Source organism: Geotrypetes seraphini, chromosome 15 (genome assembly GCF_902459505.1).
Source record: "Geotrypetes seraphini chromosome 15, aGeoSer1.1, whole genome shotgun sequence".
Lineage (NCBI taxonomy): Eukaryota > Metazoa > Chordata > Amphibia > Gymnophiona > Dermophiidae > Geotrypetes > Geotrypetes seraphini.
Genome location: NC_047098.1, coordinates 2936211 through 2955145, shown reverse-complemented (window position 1 = coordinate 2955145; position 18935 = coordinate 2936211). Strand labels below are relative to the sequence as shown.

General features: G+C 47.0%; 1 protein-coding gene across 1 annotated transcript in view; it reads left to right on the top strand.

Annotated features, from left to right (window-relative positions):
* The first annotated feature begins 536 nt into the window (after positions 1–536).
* SLC25A34 (solute carrier family 25 member 34) overlaps positions 537–18935 on the top strand; it is a 28934-nt gene continuing 10535 nt past the window's right edge. The window contains exons 1-3 of the mRNA XM_033922734.1: positions 537–973; positions 8658–8723; positions 16288–16440. Coding sequence (XP_033778625.1) covers positions 581–973; positions 8658–8723; positions 16288–16440 — 612 coding nt within the window. The 5' untranslated portion in view covers positions 537–580. The remainder of the gene's footprint in view (positions 974–8657; positions 8724–16287; positions 16441–18935) is intronic.

Here is an 18935-nt window from a genome sequence, read left to right as displayed (position 1 = left end):
GTTCCCAAATGCATCCCACCTGCCCAGTCGCAGCTCTGACACTGCAAAACACGAGCTGCGGTGGGGAGGGGGAGGGAAAGACAGGGGTCGGGGCTTCTTTGGCTGGGGGGCGTGGCCAGCGCGGGAACTGCCTGTCTCCCGAGCTCCGCCCAGCTCCGAAACTTCCACGTAGGTAAATGTGACATGGAGCGCGCGGGCGCCGCTGATTGGTTGGAGGGCGTGGCCGTCCCGCGCCCTCCCGAGCTCCGCCCAGCTCCGAACCATCCCCCCTATGTAAATGTTGCTTGGCGGCGCAGTCGATTGGCGGGAGGGCGGGGCCAGCGCGGGAACTGCCTGTCTCTCAAGCTCCGCCCAGCTCCGAACCATCCCCCGTATGTAAATGACGCGCCGCTGATTGGTGGGAGGGCGTGGTCATCCAGCTCCGAAGCTTCCCTCTTATGCAAAGGCCCTGGAGGTGTGGTGCGCAGGGGCGCCTCTGATTGGCGGGAGGGCGTGTCGCGGGCGGGGCCGGCGCTGGGAGCGCGGGAGTTACTGTCCCGGGCGCAGTCGAGCGTCTCGATCGCTCAGTCCTCGGTCGCGCATGGCGGCGCCGCCGCCCATGTCCATCGCCCCGCCCGTGGACCTGGTGCTGGGGGCGTCGGCCTGCTGCCTGGCCTGTGTCTTCACCAACCCGCTGGAGGTGGTAAAGACGCGGCTGCAGCTGCAGGGCGAGCTCCGGGCCCCGGGCTCCTACCCCCGGCACTACCGCGGGGTGCTGCAGGCGGCGCTGGCGGTGGGCCGGGCGGACGGGCTGCGGGGGCTGCAGAAGGGGCTGCCGGCCGGCCTACTCTACCAGGGGCTCATGAACGGGGTGCGCTTTTTCCTCTACTCGCACGCCGAGGACGCGGGGCTGACCGAGCGGCCCGGGGGCACGGTGGCGGCCGGAGCGCTGGCCGGGGCCCTGGGAGCCTTCGTGGCGAGCCCCGCCTACCTGGTGAGTAGCCCCCGATGCTTTCTACATGGGGTGTACGCAGCGCTGTACCTTCCCCTCTAGCTACGCTTCTGATTGGGTCCCAAGAAGTATCAGTTGTGCAAGTAGAATCTGAGCCCCCTCTCCCCCCCCCCCCCCGGAGGATGATCTGGAAGCTGCAGAAAGAAAGGGGGCATGGAGAGAGAAAGAAAGAAGGGGGCAGGGTGAAAGAAAGAAAAAGTTTGGGGAGGGAATGAGGTCTGGAGGAGAGAAAGCATACAGGAGGCTGAAAAAAGGGAAGAAATATTGGCTGCACAGTCAGAAGAATAAAGTGCAACCAGAGACCGATGAAATTACCAAAGGTAGGAAAAATGATTTTATTTTCAATTTAGTGATCAAAATGTGTCCGTTTTGAGAATTTATATATGCTGTCTATATTTTGCACTAGCAATAGCGTTTTTTAGCGCAGGGAGCCTATGAGCTTCAAGAGCAGCGTGGGGCATTCAGCGCTAAAAACCGCTATCGCGGTTTAGTAAAAAGGGAGGGGGAATATTTGTCTATTTTTGTATAGTTGTTACTGAGGTGACATTGCATAAAGTCATCTGCCTTAACCTCTTTGAAAACCCGCGGAATATAAATGATAATTAACATTTTCTCTGTGTACAGCGTGCTTTGTGTTTTTAAAATTTTATTGTTGGTAGATCATTTTGACTTGGCCACAAAGGTAAGGGGGAGGGAGGGAGGGAAGCTGCTGAAAGACATCTAGTAATCCTTGCAGGCTTGACTGTGCAGGGAATTTTTTTTTGTAAAATCATGTTTTGTTATGTGACTGGCATTATTTAGACTAATTTCTATGAATGAATAGAATAAAAATGATATAAAATTACTTGCTTGTTTTTATGTGCGTGCGCTGAAGGAAAGTGGAGAGAGAGTGGGCTGAGGACACTGAAGGGAAATGGGAAAGAGGGAGTGGGGAGAAGGAACACCAGGGAACGGAGAGGAAAGAGATACCAAGACCATGGGAGGAAAGGAAAGGAGCTACTAGACTATGGAGGGGGGAGAGATGTCAGGGAGAAGGGGGAGGGGGAGGAGGCAGATGCCAGACCAGGTGGAAGGAAGGAGAGAAAGGAAGGAGAAGAGATGCTAGATAATGGAGTGGAAGGGGGAGATGGAAGGAGAGGAGAGAGATGCCAGGGCATGGGGGGAAGGAGGGAAAACTAAAGGAGACAAAATGCCAGACCAGAGGGAAAGAAAGGAGAGGAGGTGCCAGAGGGAGAGATAGGAGGGAGATGCCAGGGCATGGGGGGAGAGAAGGGAAGGAGATAGAGATGCCAGACCATAGGGTGGAGTGGGAAGGAAGGAAGAAAAAGAGAAGAAAGAGACGCCAGAGCATAGGGAAGGGGGTGAAGCCAAAATGAATCATGTACAAAGTAGAGGTCTGCACAGGAACGGGGATTGTGGGAATCCCATGGGGGTCCCGCGGGAATCCCCCCTAACCCACGGGACTCCCACGGGGACCCCCCTCTAGCCAACAGGACTTCCACGGGGATGGAAGGCTTTGGAAGCAGGGTTCGCCCATATAATATAATGGACACGTCAGCTGTAGTAAAAGAGGGGGTTTATAAGTTAATTACCTGAACAGAAAACAAAAAAGGGTTCCACCAAAGAGATTCCACAAGGAAAACAGGAGCGCAAACACAAAAGAAACTGGAATTGATGATCCTGTCAGAAATAATTGCTGCTTTTTATGGGGACGGGTGGGGACGGAGGTAATTCCTTGCGGGGATGGGTGGGGACGGAGAGGATCCTGACGGGGATGGGTGGGATTTCTGTCCCCGTGCAACTCTCTAGTACAAAGAAGAGAAAATGCACAGGATATTGAAAAGGATACAGTTTATTGAAAGGACATAGAAAGAAGAAAGATGCCATATGGAACAGAGAGAGGGTGGACAGTGGATGCAAGGGGCAGAGAGAGGGTGGACAGTAGATGGAAGGGGTAGAGAGAGAGAGAGAGAGGGCACAAGCTGGGTGGAAGGGGCAAAGAGAGGGAAGATGTTGCATGGAAGGGAGAGAAGACAAAAGCTGTATAGAAAGAAGAGAGCAAAGAGAAGTTGATTAAAGTAGAAATGACAAAAGGTAGAAAGATTTTTTTTTGTTGCTTTACTTAGAATCAAGTATTGATAAAATTTTATAAATAGAAAATGGAAATAAGGCAATTTTTTGGACTAAACCCTTTTCCTCAGGACAGGATACGATAACAGCAGTATACTGTACTGTTCTGAAGAAAGATTTGGCCTCTGAAAGCTAATTGAAAAATGGATTAGTCCAATAAAATGGTATTTTCTTATTTCTCATTATTTGTTTTATTTTTATTTGTTAATTTGTAAAGTGGTGTTAGTATGTATCGTTTTTTTCAAATTTACATCTACTATCTTTATATTTTGCACAGTATTAGGGGACATGTGTCACTGTTGTTGTGGTGTTGCATTGTATGCAGAGTCTGGTTTCTTGGCGGTTCAGTTTAACTTTTGTCTACATATTTCTATTTTTAGTTTGTGATTATTCCACATTGGGCGAGGGTGTATCTGTGTTCTGTGTGTATGAAAAGGACATGGCTTTCTGTTAGCATCGACTACAGGATCAATTGACTGTGCAGGATCTGGCTTGTTTAGTTTTACAATGTATGTGTTGGTGTTCTAGTGCTCACTGCAGTGTTTAAGATGCTGCCTTTTCCTAGGTACACTCTTGTTGTGTGATATGTGGATTGTTACTAAAAATCATATTTTTCATATAGATGGGGGGGTGTCAAAAAATGAGGGGCCCCGGGTGTCACATATGCTAGGTACGCCACAGTCTAGAATGTTACTACTTATGATGATAAAGCATTTGAGGCTTGTGCGGATGAGGACGGAGCTTGCAGGAATGGGATGGGGACAGGAAAAAATTTGTCCCTGTGTCTTTCTCTAGTCCACACCTCAGCCAGTCAATCTGATTTCCAGAACTTCTGCAGTGAATCTTGGAATAATGCTACTACTGTACTTCTTTGAAGCTGCTCCAATTCCAAACTCCAACCCACCTTCTAAGCACCTGTAATTCCCCACCTCACCCCCCCCCCCCAAACCTTCGTGTCCAGTTTGTCTGCCTTGATTAGATTGTAAGCTCTTTGGCTCAGGGACAGTGTCTTCTGTGTTTTGATGTACACTGCTGTGTATGTCTAGTAGTAGTAGCAGTAGTGCTATTAATTATTTCTAGAGCACTGCCACATGTACACAGCACTGTACAGAGTCACAAAAGAGACAGTCCCTTCTCAAATGAGCTTACAATCTAAACAATCCAGACAATTGCACACAGCTGTCTCATGCGTAGTCAGGAAGGCTGTTCTCCCAACTGGGCTCTCTGGGGTTCTTCCAGACGTAGTCTGAGCTATTTTTCCTGCCAGGGCTTCACAGGCTGTTCCATATTTGGGAGGTACCTCATGTGAATGATGTTATGTCAAATGTAGCCACTCCTGCTTCTTTCCACTTATGAACTTGCCATCTTGGAAAATGCCTGCGTTTCTCAAGATTTCACTGAATAGAACAGGATGGGCTGACAGCGATGTGGGCCTCCAGGCAATAAGGGGCAAAGGCCCCTGGCCACCTATCAAAATGCCCCAATGGTCAGTTCCCCCTGTTGTAGCTCATAAAAAGTGGGTGGTACCAGGGGTGGATTTAGGTAGAAAAAGAGGCGTTTCAGAAACCTGGGCAAACGAATGGCATGAGCATAATTTTTAAGCTGAAAGCTTGGCTCAGCTTATTTCGAGTGTCAGACATAAGTGTTGGGATTGGGGATGATGAGCCCATTTCATTCAGTGTCTATAACCTGTTAGCTTCACCTTGTACCTAGATCAGGGCTGGGCCAACTTTTTGACTCATGGGCCACAATGGGTTCGTAAATTTCACAGAGGGGCCGGACGAAGAGCATCTTTCTATCCCTCCATCCCTCCCATCCTCTAGTACAGCAGAACCTTTCCCAGCTTCCATCCTTCCCTCCCTCCCATCCCTTGTGCAGCAAAACTCTTGAGCACCCGCCCCTGCCGCGCAGCTGAACCCCCGCTAACCCTCCATCCTTCCCTCCCATCTGAACCCCGCCAACTGCGAACCCTACATACCTCCCTCCAGGGCAGCGTTGGGCCGGCAGCACTCTAAACAGGCTGCTTCACGGCCTTCTCTCATCGGGAGCCTTCTGTGTGTCGCATTACTGATGACATCATCAGTGATGTGGCAGAGGGAATTCCCCGACGAGAGAAGACTGCCGGCCCAACGCTGCTCTGGAGGGAGCTATGTAGGGCTGGCGGTTGGTGGGGTTCGGATGGTCGGTGGGACAGATTAAAAAACTAAAGAGACAGGATATGGCCCACAGGCCGTAGTTTGCCCATGTCTGACCTAGATCCTTTGCCTATGAAATCTGCACATTGTTCCTTGATGATAAAATGTTAACCTTTAATATTGTACCTAGAAGATGATCCAGCTAGGTCTAGTGTGACCTTGAGCTGGTTATTAAAGGAGTTAGGGGAAATAATTCTTTTGCACGAAAAGCTCAAACTTGCTCCAGATTTGAAGGTGGCATTTGAGCCACAGGGAGGGGAGGAGCAGCTCAGAGCCTCTGATGGTGTGGTGGGGAGGGGAGGGCAGCTGTTGGACTGGCTTGGAAGGCTTACGAGCTATGCTGATGTAATGAGGCACTACAGTTCAGTCTCTGGCCTGATGAACTTTGCTTGGAGAAAGCTGGGGGCTGAGTCACCAGTGAGCGTGTTTGTTCTCTGCTCTGCTGACAAAGCAGATAAGTTAGTGGGCCATGCGCGTGACGTCTTGGGGGGGGGGAGGAAGAACCACAAAGAACAGCTAAGATAAACTTTTACTTCATAGCTGCCCATTTTTTTTCTGGTTTCTTTCCAAGAAACATAAGGCAGCTAGTGAGATCTGGGGGTCCCTAATAATTTCTGGGGTTTCGTATTCTTTTCACATTACATTTCCAGTCAACACATTGATTTATTTATTGGGGGACAAGCACAGTGGTTAAAGCTACAGCCTCAGCACCCTGAGGTTGTGGGTTAAATCTCACGCTGGTACATTAGACAGATTGTGAGCCCATCCGGACAGACAGGAAAAATGCTTCAGTACCTGAATAAATCCATGTAAACCGTTCTGAGCTCCCCTGGGAGAAGAGTATAGGAAATTGAATCAATAAATAGTGTGAAAAGTTTCAGCCTCTGATAAGCAGAGCTGGTATTGTGATGTCATAATGCCTCATTCCACCAATAAGAGCCAACCTCGTCAGTGATGTCACAATGTCTTGACTGCCCTAGACTTGGCTCACTTTCACTACATTTTGATTTCTAGAGTGGTGCAGTGGTTAAACCTATAGCTTCAGCACTCTGAGATTGTGGGTTCAAACCCCGTTGCTCCTTGTGACCGTAGGCAAGTTACTTAATCCCCTCATTGCTGCAGGTACATTAGATATATTGTGAGCCCATCAGGACAGACAGGAAAAAAAGCTTCAGTACCTGAATAAATTCACGTACATTCTGAGCTCCCCTAGGAGAATGGAATAAATAAAATAAAAAGCAAGAGGTTAGCTCCTTTAGTTCTGGGATAAATGTTTTATTATGCCCTTGAAAGATTCCTGTAATTATTTGTAGTGTACCTAGAAATCACACCCAACATAATTCATTAAAAAAAAAAAGACTTTCAGAACACCTTTTCTCAACAGAACCTCCCTCCACCTGAAGGAAAGAATATGCAGAAATGAGAGGTTGGGGTGTGTTGGCTGCATTCATCCCATTGGAGGAGTGGAGGGGGGGATGTCACTGGTACCTCTGTTCAGTGCAAAAGATGTTCTTAATGCCTATCTGTTTACCTACCCTTCCCCAAAGGGATGCACCTCCAAAAGATTCCTCAATAGAACTCTCTCGTACCAAGCTGGCAGATGGACAAACTGCCTGACCACCCTCATCTCATCTGCCCCATCTTACTCATCCTTCAGGAAATCTCTCAAATCTTTCCTCTATGACAAATTTCTCGAACCCCCCCCCCCCCCCCATCACCAAGTAATCAAATACTTCCATCCTGTAATTGATACTGGTTGTTTTTCTTGACATTCACCACCCTGCATGGGTTTTGTACACTGCTTTATTATTGATTGTAATGAAAGGAACTGTAGGACTTAGGGATATGTAATCAATCATTGCATAGTAAACTGCTTCACCGCATTATTCTGTCCCTGGCATTGCATTTTGCTCTATAAGTCTCCACTATATAAATATCTCTGCTGTATATGTTCAGTCTCCTGCATGGTAAATCTACATTGTTCTTTGCTGTATAAACACCTTTACTGAATATGTTCAGTCCTCATTGTATCTTCGCTGTAAATGTACAGTCTCTTACACTGTAAACCGCTCTGAACTGTTTGTGGTACTGCGGTATATAAAATAAAGTTATTATTATTAACCGCTTCATGTATATATTTGCTTCTTTAATAATAAGGTATTTCCATTCCATTCCATTTGGCCCAAATCTCATTCTCCTGAAATATGATGGCAGATAAAGGCTAAATGGCCCATCTACTATCTCATCCTCTCTCTAAGACATCCCATGTGCCTGTCCCACGCTTTTTTGAGTTCAGACACAGTCTTTGTCTCCACCATCTCTACCAAGAGACTATTTCACACATCTACCACCCTTAACTTCATCCTATGCCCTCTCATTTAAGAGCTTCCTCTCAAATGAGAGACTCATTTCTTTCATGTCTTCCCTCTCCCACCTTTCTGCCAAAGTCTGTCCCCATATGCCTTATGACGAAGACCACACACCATTTTAGTAGCCTTCCTCTGGACCGACTCCATCCTGTTTATATCTTTTTGAAGGTGTGGCCTCCAGAATTGTACACAATATTCTAAATGAGGTCTCGCCAGAGTCTTATACAGAGGCATCAATACCACCTTTTTCCTACTGGCCATACCTCTCCCTATGCAACCTAGCATCCTTCTAGCTTTCACCTCACCTTTTCAACCTCTTTGGCCACCTTAAGATCATCACATACAATCCCACCCAAGTCCCGCTCTTCCGTCGTGTACATACGTTCTTCACCATTCCCTCGGGATTTTGCAGCCCAAATGCATGACCTTGCATTTCTTAGTAGGAGAAGGTCCTGTAGTTGAGGGCAGACAAGTGATGACCTTTAGCACCCCCCATAATGGACAGCATTCCTCAAGTTCACAGGACAAGTGCTGATCCTCTGGTAGGTCTTTGTAGCTTGTGATTTCTGAAATTCTTGAACCATGTCATCTCGCAGTGTCTCTGAGAGGAGCTGTGATGAAAAGAGGTGTAAATTACCTCAAACATGTGGATAGCTGATTGGTCCACATTAGTGATGACATCACTTGCCCTGACTGAACCAGATCCTCTGCCTGTAGGTTGCGTTTCCAATCTGGCTGCTCCGAAGAGCTGCTACAAGAGTTTAAAATGTTTCTTAACTTGGTGGGACCAGATTCACTCCATAGCACTGCATAGCTTAGCTAATGTCTTCTGTCATTCTTGTAACATTTTAAAATCAGAGTTAAGGGGAGGCTGGTGATTTATCCAGAGCTTCATGCTCTGATCCTCCAATGATTGTCCAAGGGTTTCCTCAAGGGCTGAGTGTGACTTGACTCTCTCTTTTAACCCTGCAGGTAAAGACTCAGCTCCAGTCTCAGGCCTCGGCCGCCATCGCAGTAGGACATCAACACAACCATCAGGTGAGCCCCTGAAAGCTGCCTGCTTGGGCCTAAGAGCACCTGACACATGGGGACCAGGGTTTCACACACCCGGTTACAACATTTCTAAATAATCTGTAGTGCAGAACACGACACCCAGGGGAATCCACACTCGCTACTTGGCAAAAACAACAAGAACCTGGTAAGCTGCTATTTCTGAGCGTGAAATGTGATTACTGCTGTAATGGGACAAGAGGCTTTGCAGATTGTGATGCTGTAATCCGAGGTCTTTCCACCCACCATAAGTAGCTTCCTTTTGAAAGCTGGGAAAAAGTATCTCTGAGCCTCCAGGTGCAGGTTTTCTGGGGTTACTTTTTCCATTCAAAAATGTCGAAATTGAGAATAACACTTTGCTCACACTGTTCCCCCACCTAATTGCCCCTAACACAACTATCTGAGAGATGCACCAAACTTAACGATCGTCTAGCGATCGATCGGATCGCATTCCCCGACCCAAAGCACAAAACTGCTGTCCGAGGGTTTTTTCCGATCTGATCCATGCAAATTAGTAAAACCCCCATGCAAAATAGCCAAGCGATGGCGTGGTTATTTGGCATCGAGTTTTACTGATCGTAAAACCCGATTGCTCTAGACCTGTGTTACTGACTGGACTTCCTGGGTTGTTTTTCATTTTTCTTTCAATGGCAGGAGTTCCTTCGTGGCAGGAGGGAGTGGGCATCCCTCCTGCCATTTAGCCGTGGGTCAGGGGTGGGGGTGGATGGTGGCTCGGGGTGCCGGTGCAGGGTGGGAGGGCATGGCGCGGGTTGTTGTTTTTTTGTTTTTTTTTTAAAGGAGACAGGTTGTGTTCAACATACACACAACATCTGTGCCATTAAAAAAGAAACAAAACCAGAAGCCCTAACAGCAGTGATAGGAGGCTGCAGTTAGGGCTTTGCACATATGTTAATCGCTCACTGAATCGGTCGCTTTTGCATGCAAACTCATTAGTGTAGCGATTGCTGTTGGGGAATTGGCCAGCGAATCAGCCAACAGCGATCCAATCAGTAATACCGACTGACTTTTGTTCATCTAGGCCTATCTTCATTGTGGAACCCTTAACCAGGCTTGAAGATAGACAGTTTTTAGATATCCTGTTTGTCTGGGTAAATTGATTTTGAACATAGATCTGTAGCAGGTTAGTGAATCCTGGCCTTTGTCTTGACCTGCTCCAGCCTGGCTTTTCTTTATGCTCTACAGAAAGAAAATTAAACTTTAAGCTTATATACCGCGTCTCCTCTATAAAGAAAGATCTCGGCACGGTTTACAAGAAATTTAAAGAAAGGAAAATATAATAAGAATTAGGGAATTATAGAGAGAGCAGCGACATTTACATTTTTTGAGAATAGCCAAGTTTTCAGATGTTTTCAAAAAAATTGGAAAGAGCCCAAGATACGCAGCTGGGCAGGAAAATTATTCCAAAGCTCAGTCATTTTAAAGTAAGGAGATTTCCCTAATTTTCCTTGCCAAAGACTCCAGTGCCTGGTTCCTGGCCAGATCCAAGAGCTTTTACTCAAATCTTCATCCTTCTTGACCTCTTTTGACACCATTGGTCATCACCCACTTCCTCATTTGGATTTCAGCCTCTGACATCCATTGATTTCTCTTTTTTTCTCTCCCATCAGGTTTCCACAGATCTAATTACAAAGCTCTAATACATAATGTCCCATAACAAAGAGAAATCGGATAAAAGTCCATAAACACTGGAGGGTAATGATTTACCAGTAGGACTGATAGTGACTGAACCGAGAGTAGAGTCTTTCAACACAGCAGAGCAGAGTCAAACCTGATAATTTTGTCCTGAGAGATCTCTACGTGCTGCAAAATTCTGCAGACTTTGTCCATATAATCTGATTATAATCACTGTTTAATAACATCAGAATGTATCGTTCAGTAATGATTTCTCTGTATGTAAGATTAAGGAATTCTGTGCAAAATAATCCAACCATGTCATGGTCCGTATCCCTGCTTTGGCTCCCCAGGCCTGTGTTGTCTCTCCTCCACACACACCCCCACTCACACTTTTCCCCGTACTCAGTGCCCCCCTAACTTTTTCTCATTCTCTTTTCCTTTTCTCCTTCCCCCGCCTTGTCAAACCTGCCGGTACATTCTAAGCATGGCCTCTGCAATTTTGAGTCCCAGCTCCTGCCTCTGTTCGGCTAGATTCAGATGAATTTTCAACTGAAAATCTCGGTGGTAGGTTCGACTGAAAATGCCTCCTAAAGGCAACTGGTTAAAATTAAAGCCACTTGGTGGGATTTTGAACTCTAGCCCAGTATTGTTGGCATGGAGTGAGTTTTACAGATGGCATCCAGTTCCCACTACCACTGGCAGCCTGGACCTAAGAGGTGCATGGTAGTGGTGTCCCTTGGACCTCGTTGCTTCATAGCGGGGGAGGGGGGCACCCCCTTTTTCTTCACTGCACAGGTGAAGGAAAGCGTTGCTTCAGCCTGACCCCGGTGACAGTAGCACAGATGGTTTCAGATCCTTGAAATTTCAGCACCTGTACTCGCGGTGCTAGACACCAGCATGCTGACAATTCGACGCAAGAAAGAAGCGTGCCGCGGGAAAACTTAGTTTTAAAGAGCTCCAACAGGGTGTGGGGGGGAACCCCCCCCCCCACTTTACTGCATAGTGTTCGCGCTGCTGTTGGGGAGGTGTGGGGGATGCAACCCCCCACATTATAGAAAAAAGGAACTTTTCCCGAAAAAATCAGAAAAAGTTCAGTTTTCTCTATAATGAAGGGTTACAACCCCCCCCCCTAACAGCAGCGCGAACACTATACAGTAAAGTGAGGGGTTCCCCACTCACACCCCGCTTTGGAGCTCTTTAAAACTAAGTTTTCCCGCGCCAAATTGTCGGCGCGCTGGTGTCTCGTGCGCGACTGACTATGAACTGTACTCGCAGGCACTTCAGGCCTGAGAGAACAGGGGCTGGCACAGAAAGATACCTGCCCGGCTTTTGGCACAGCTGTGTTCAGGGTCAGTGCCCACAGGCTCCTTGAATCCTGCATCTTATTACTTGCAATCTGATAAATCCCTTAAACGTGGACATAGAGATACATAACCTCAATCAAAAATCGCCGGTCCTAGTTGGTTTTTTTTTTCTATATATAAATCTTTCCTCATACGATATGCATATTACATCATTTTAGAATTCTAATCTATATATCACATTTGAACTTTTATTTTTATTTATCTTTCTAACCTGTTTTGCCCGTTGAGATATTATAAAGCCGCAAACTTCCTCATTGGCTTCATCTTTATTGTAACAAAAATGTTTTTTCTTTTCTTTTTTTTTTTAATTATTATTTATTTATCATTCTTCAATTAACATATCAAGTATCCACTTAGACAGAAAGGTAAAGTTAAGTAGAAAACCCAAGTGCATTGACATTTATAGCTTAACTTCAGCTCAAGTCCTCAAAAAAGGATCCAAGAAGTAGAATCGGCAAGAAAATTTATAAAAGGACATTAACAACATGAAGAAACAGGGAATTCAATTATCCGAGGACGGATATCGAAGAATTCAAATATTCCGTTGTCTGTTGGCTAGGATCAAAGAAAACATAGTTTTGCGTTTGATACTGTATCACACATTTACATGGGTGACGAAGGAAAAAAAAGTCGCCCCAAGAGCAATAACACCCGGCTTTAAGATCAGAAATTCACGTCGACGTTTCTGTGTCCCCCTTGCCAGATCTGGAAACATTTGTATTTTGTATCCAAGGAATTCTTTTGTAACCAATTTTCTAATAATACTTTAAAACTTATTCTACAGTACTAGCACTTAGCTCAATGTGCCGTTAATCGACTCGCTGCCAACCCCAGTACCGACATGCATGTTTCGCTATCTGCAACGAAGAATCAGGACAGAATTAATTCTGTTTATCAGATAAGCGTAATCAATAAAATCATCTTACTTGATTTTCCGCATATCTACTTGCAGTCGTATATTCCGCAAACAGCTCCCCGTGTATCTATGATGTCATTTTGTATTCATGTTCGCATGATGTCATGATCTATTGCTGGCTCTTATTGCTTGAGCGTTTGTCATGTTAGTGGTGCTTTGTAAGCAGGGTGAATTCTTGCGCAGTAGCATAGCGAGGCGGTGGCGACCCTCCCCCGCCCTCTTCTCAACCCCCATCCGCTGCTTCCCTGCCCCCCTTCCATTACCCTGTACCACTTTAATGTTCCCGGCACGAGCAGCAACCCCGTGTAACATCTGGGACAAACTTTCCAGAGATTGGAGGTTGATATTATATTTTTCTTCCCTATAGAGGATCAGAAACTAAAGATTGCGATTTTTAGTCTTTCCTCATACGAGAGAGGCATGAAATTAATAACGAATATGGAAATGGGAGTGCGTTATGTGGTCACGAAATCCAGAATGTTTTTGGGTGGCTGGTGTGTCCCTGTGGAATGCTTTGGCGGGACATTTAAGATTATGTACAGAATGCTTTAAATTTAAGAATTGATTAAAAGCTCAGTTGTTTGTTGATGCCTATATGTAGAGGACGCAGTGAAGAATACAGGAAGCTTTTAACATTCCGGCTGTGAAGTTGATCTTTGGAAAACGTAAATTTGACCATGTGACCCCTTTGCTTCAGAGTCTTCATTGGCTCCCGGTTTATTTTAGAATTCAATTTAAATGCGCTTGTATTTCTTTTAAAATTCTACATGGTATGTTTCATCCTCTTATTCCTTTATTTTGGAACTTTTACCGATTCTCCTTTGCAAGAGGTATCCAACCATTTAAACTCTCCCTTCCTTCTAAAAAAGGGATTAAAGGAGTCAAGATCTTCAGTCAATCTTTGGTCTTTACATTCTCTCAACTCTGGAATGATCTCCCCCTTTTTTTTTTTTTTTTTAAGGAGTTCCAGTTCGTTTCAATTTTTCCGTAAATCTTTAAAAACTACTCTATTTGGCAAACATTTTGGAAAATTAATGCTTTTGAAATTTTGCTATTATCTTCTATTTATCATTTGTAAATCATTCTGTTTATTTAATTGCTGTAAACAGAGTCGAGCCTTCTTAGAATGATGATTCGGTATACAAAGTTAAGCTTTAGTTTAGTTTAGTCTCCAACCCTTCCGCAAAAAACTGAAAACTTGGCTATTCACAAAAATCTAACACTTCCCTCCTCATCCGACATCCTAGCCCACTACCTCCCCCTTCCCCGATCCTCATCTAGTCCTTCCCTTGTAGCTCCTTTCTCGTTATAATCCCTGTAAACCATGCCGAGCTCCACAACCTTGGAGATGGTGCGGTATATAAACCTAAGGTTTAGTTTAGTTTAGTTTAGTTTAGTCTGTTGTTGCCTTCCATGTAGGCTGCAGAATATAATGTATGTTGTGTCTAGTCAATAGGTTTAATGTAGTTGAAAACAGTTATTGGGTTTTATTTTAACTTTATGAATGTTTGATATTTGGAAACCGCTTAGAGTTTAGGCGGTATATAAATATTTAAATAAACCTGCTGCTTACACCAGCGTCGGCTCTTCCTCTGACATCATTTCCTAGATGCGGGTCCAGGAAGTGACGTCGGAGGAAGAGCCGACACCGGTGCAAGCAGCAGGTTGGGGTTGCTACTTGCGCCAGGATCTTTAAAGAAGTACGGCGGAAGGGGCCTGCGGAGAGGAGCACGGGTACCAGCGCTCCCACCAAGACAACCCCACCGCTGAGGCATCCAATGGCGGAAACATGGAGCCCCTGTAAGGTACTGGCATTAAGGGGAAAGGGTGGGATTTGATACCCACCATCTCTCTGCGGTTACACTCAAAGCGGTTTAGTTCAGAGTCACAAGGCACCTGTGGTGGAAATTGAACTCAGCTTCTCAGGCCCCTGCATTGATCATTAGGCCACTCCTCCACTCTGTGATGTGGGCTATGGTCTGGGTCTTCGGGAAGGGATGATGGAGATGTTGCATGGGACAGTTCCTGGTTCTCCCTGTACCAGCCCAGGGCAGTGAGCACCTCGTCAGCTGCTGTCATGCCAGTGGGGCATCATTTGGCCCCAGTTAGGATCTATTTCAGTCCCTTCCTGGTGAGGTTCCAGGTGAGCAAACATTCCACTAATGGCAGGCTTTGACTTTAAAACTCACTGAACCTGTTGATGGAATTTGTTTCCTTAAAGGAAGCTCCTCTTGTTTTTGACTTTCAAGTGTATTGTTTAGGTCTTAATCCCCTGGAGGCAGCAACTTCCTGGGTCTTGACCATACATCTGGAGTTCTTCTCTTCCCTTTCAGTTCCCCCTTCCCCCACTGACTTCTGGGTCTATCGTACATCTGTGGCTTTGTTCTACAATCATTTGGGAGATCTGGGACGGTTGACTGGCCCGTTTAGGTGCTGCTTACGGTAATCACAGAAAGGTCCCGATTCCACATGCACAGCGGGAGCCGTGGTTAGGGTTACCACATTTATGAAGAGAAAAAAGAGGAGACATGACTCCACCCCCAGCCCCCCTGATCCCCCTTCCCATCCTCTGTACCCTTTTAGTGCTTCTCTCTCTCTCTCTCTCTCTCCTTCCCTTCCTCCCCCACAGCTGTATTCTCTCTCTCTCTCCTTCCCTTCCTCCCTCCAACCCTGCTTCTCTCTCTCTCTCTCTCTCCTTCCCTTCCTCCCCCACAGCTGTATTCTCTCTCTCTCTCCTTCCCTTCCTCCCTCCAACCCTGCTTCTCTCTTTCTCTCCCTCCCCTCTGGGTGCTTACTTCCTTTTTTCTTCCTTCTCTCTCTCCTAATGTTTCTGCTATCAGTAGCTTCATCACATGTCCCCTAGTCCTAGTATTGATGGAAAGAGTGAACAAGTGATTCACATCTACCTTTTCCAATCCACTCAGTAGTTTATAGACCTCTGTCATATCACCCCTGAGTCCAGTGGCGTAGTAAGAGGGGGAGCAGTGGAGGCACCGGCACCTCTCCGCCCTCCTTTCCCCGCCCCCCTGAACCTCTTTGAAATCTTTGCCAGTACGAGCAACTACTCTAGCCAGTTGCTCACGCAGGAAGTGACAGAGGGAAAGCCAGTGCGAGAAGAGGGCAAAGAAGCTGCTCACGCTGGAGAAGATTTAGAGGTATGGGGGTGGGAAGGGATGGCATGAGTGGGGGGGGGAGTAATGCCTCATTCCACCAATGCCTAAGCTCCGTCCCTCAAACACTTTCAAATCCTAAGTAGCAACATTCTAGAGCTCAGATTGTGATGTCATAATGCCTCATTCCACCAGTGCCCCCAATGAACATGGTGCCTGGGGCGGTCTGCCCCCCCCCCCCCCCCCACTTACTATGCCAGTGCCCGGTTGCAGCTATTGAGTTTCTAGAACTGGGAATGGACTGGTTTAGTGCACTCTGGTGGCTTATTTTGTTATTACATTCTGCTCTGAGGTATAATGGGAAAACCAAATCCAAATGAAGCATTTTGGGAGCTGGGAAATGCTTTTCTGCGTCCTCCCTGTTCACACAGTGTATCTTTTGCAGGTCTTGGTCGCCTGAACTGCTGTTGGCAGTGTCATGTGGACAGAGGTCATAAAGTAACCTGGGATTTTGTCCTTTTCCGCAGAGCGTATCTGGTGCCTTTGAGACAATCTACCGGAAGGAGGGGCTCCTGGGACTGTGGAGGGGGGTGAATGGCGCAGTCCCCCGGGTGATGGTGGGCTCTGCAGCCCAACTGGCAACTTTTGCTTCGGCCAAGGAATGGGTGAAGAAACAGAAGGTAAGGGGGAACGCGGGAGCAGCGATCCCTCCGTAGGGGGACCTCAGATTCGTGCTTCCCTTGCCAGATCTCTGCCACAGCATCCAGTGGCATAGTAAGGGTGAGCGGTGACACCCCTCCCCTGCTGCGCGTGTGCCCCCTTCTCCCACACCTTTTTTAACATCTCCAGCGGCGTGAGCAGCATGCCCACGTCGGTGTCGGTTCGCCCTTTGACGTCACTTCCTAGGTGCACGTCCTGGAAGTGGCATCGGAGAAAGCGCCGATGCCGACGCGGGCAGCAACCTTGCGCCGGAGAAGTAAAAAAGGCACGGGGAAGGCAAGGGGCTTGTGCGCGTGGCATGGAGAGGAGCAGGGGTGCCGCACCCTTAGGAAGACTGCACCCGGGGCGGACACCCCTTGCACCCCTCTCACTGCGATTCTTTCTCTGTAAAACCATCTCCTGGGGAATCCATCGCTCTTCATTGCTAATATAATGGCTATACAGTAAACCCCCACGAATTTGTGGTTCACAAATCGTGGACTCAGTAATTCACGGTATTTTCCTACCGCCTCTTCCAAGTGCTAAAGTCATGGTTACACCAATCAGCAGCTGCTTTGATATGCCAGATAGCGTGTCAGAGCAGCTCCTGATTGGTGTAACCATGACTTTAGTACCAGGAAGAGGCGGTCGGAAAATGTGCCCTGTTTCATAAGTACAATTTAAGCACCCACCAGCGCCCCAGCTGCTCTTTCCTGCCTTCGATCAGCTGAAAAACCGTATTCGTGGTTTTTCATAATTCGCGGGCATTCCTGTATTCTTTAGTTACTATCCACTAAGAAATCTACTTCACCGCCACGTCCCCGCTGTCCCCTTCACTGCCCTGTCCCCGCAGCCTTCCCTCCCCCCCCCCCCACCATTTCGGTGAGTTATTCGCAGCTACCCGCCATGTCATTCTCTAATGGAAAATTTCACATACATTCCAAGTTTATTCAACATTTGGTATGTAAAAATAGTTAAAAGATAAATAAAATCAGAAAATAGGACTTACATAATCAACAGAGAAGAAAGAGTTTAAAACTGATTTTGTGCTCCAAGTTTTAGATTAATCCTTACAAGGCCCGCACTGGTCTGTCAGCTGAATGAGACCATCAACCAAAATGGTTTTAAAAAAGGTGTTGGACGTCTCAGTGGACAAAGCGATTGGATGCTGTCTGCCGAATGTCGTCCCTTCGGCATTACTGGCCCGCCAGCGCCGGTGGGTCACACAAGTAGTGACAGCTAACCCCCTCATCACCCTGCAGTCGACGGCGCATCATTCACAACTCGCTGCTCTTGCTGGCGTGGACCTCCTTCTCTGCCAGATCCTGCCTTTGCGGAAACAGGAAGTAGGTAGGAGGAAGGCCTGATGCCGCTGCTGCCAGGAAGAAGTTTGTGATGCCGATGCTGGCCCTCGGGGGAGTTATTGGAGCATCCCCTTATGGGCTGCACCCGGGGCGCACCCCCCCCCCCACCACCACCTTTGATACGCCACTGCCTAGCAAATGGGTTGTTCCAAATCTGCTCTGATATTCTAAAAGAACTTAAATGTCTTCCTGAAAACAGTGAAATAGAAATAGGGAAAATGCACTGGGTAGATTTGCCCAAAGACCCAACACAGAAGTCAGTTCTGATTAACCTGTAAGTCCAAAGGCTTTTGGGGAGGGGCAGTGGTAGAAGCAGCTCAAAGGCTGCGGGGCAGAGAGTGATTAAAGAGCCGTAATTAGGTGCAAGGGCAGCTGAGCCAAACCACAACCAATCAGTCCTGATGAACCCACCAACTCAGCCTCAGGTCCGATGGCTCCCATTCACCACAGGAAGTCACGACGGGTTAATGTGTCATAATCTATGGACAAATACATTTGCAAGCGGTCTACACTGCAGAAATTTGGAGGTCTATTCAGCATTGTCGGGTCCTCTTACGCCCTCAACATTTACACTTGTAAAAGGTTATTCCTTGAGCCTGCTTGCAAGTCACGGTGATGTCAGCACAGGTCTTTGCTCAAGATCTGCTCTTCAGCTGTCTGTGCTGTGTTCATGCTTTGTGTTCATCAGTGCGACGCCTGCCCAAACCTCTTCTCAAGGTCTTCTTTTCAGCTGTCTATGCTGTGTTCATGCTTTGTGTTCATCAGTACGACGCCTGCCCAAACCTCTTCTCAAGGTCTTCTTTTCAGCTGTCTGTGCTGTGTTCATGCTTTGTGTTCATCAGTGCGACGCCTGCCCAAACCTCTTCTCAAGGTCTTCTTTTCAGCTGTCTATGCTGTGTTCATGCTTTGTGTTCATCAGTACGACGCCTGCCCAAACCTCTTCTCAAGGTCTTCTTTTCAGCTGTCTGTGCTGTGTTCATGCTTTGTGTTCATCAGTACGATGCCTGCCCAAACCTCTTCTCAAGGTCTTCTTTTCAGCTGTCTGTGCTGTGTTCATGCTTTGTGTTCATCAGTGCGACGCCTGCCCAAACCTCTTCTCAAGGTCTTCTTTT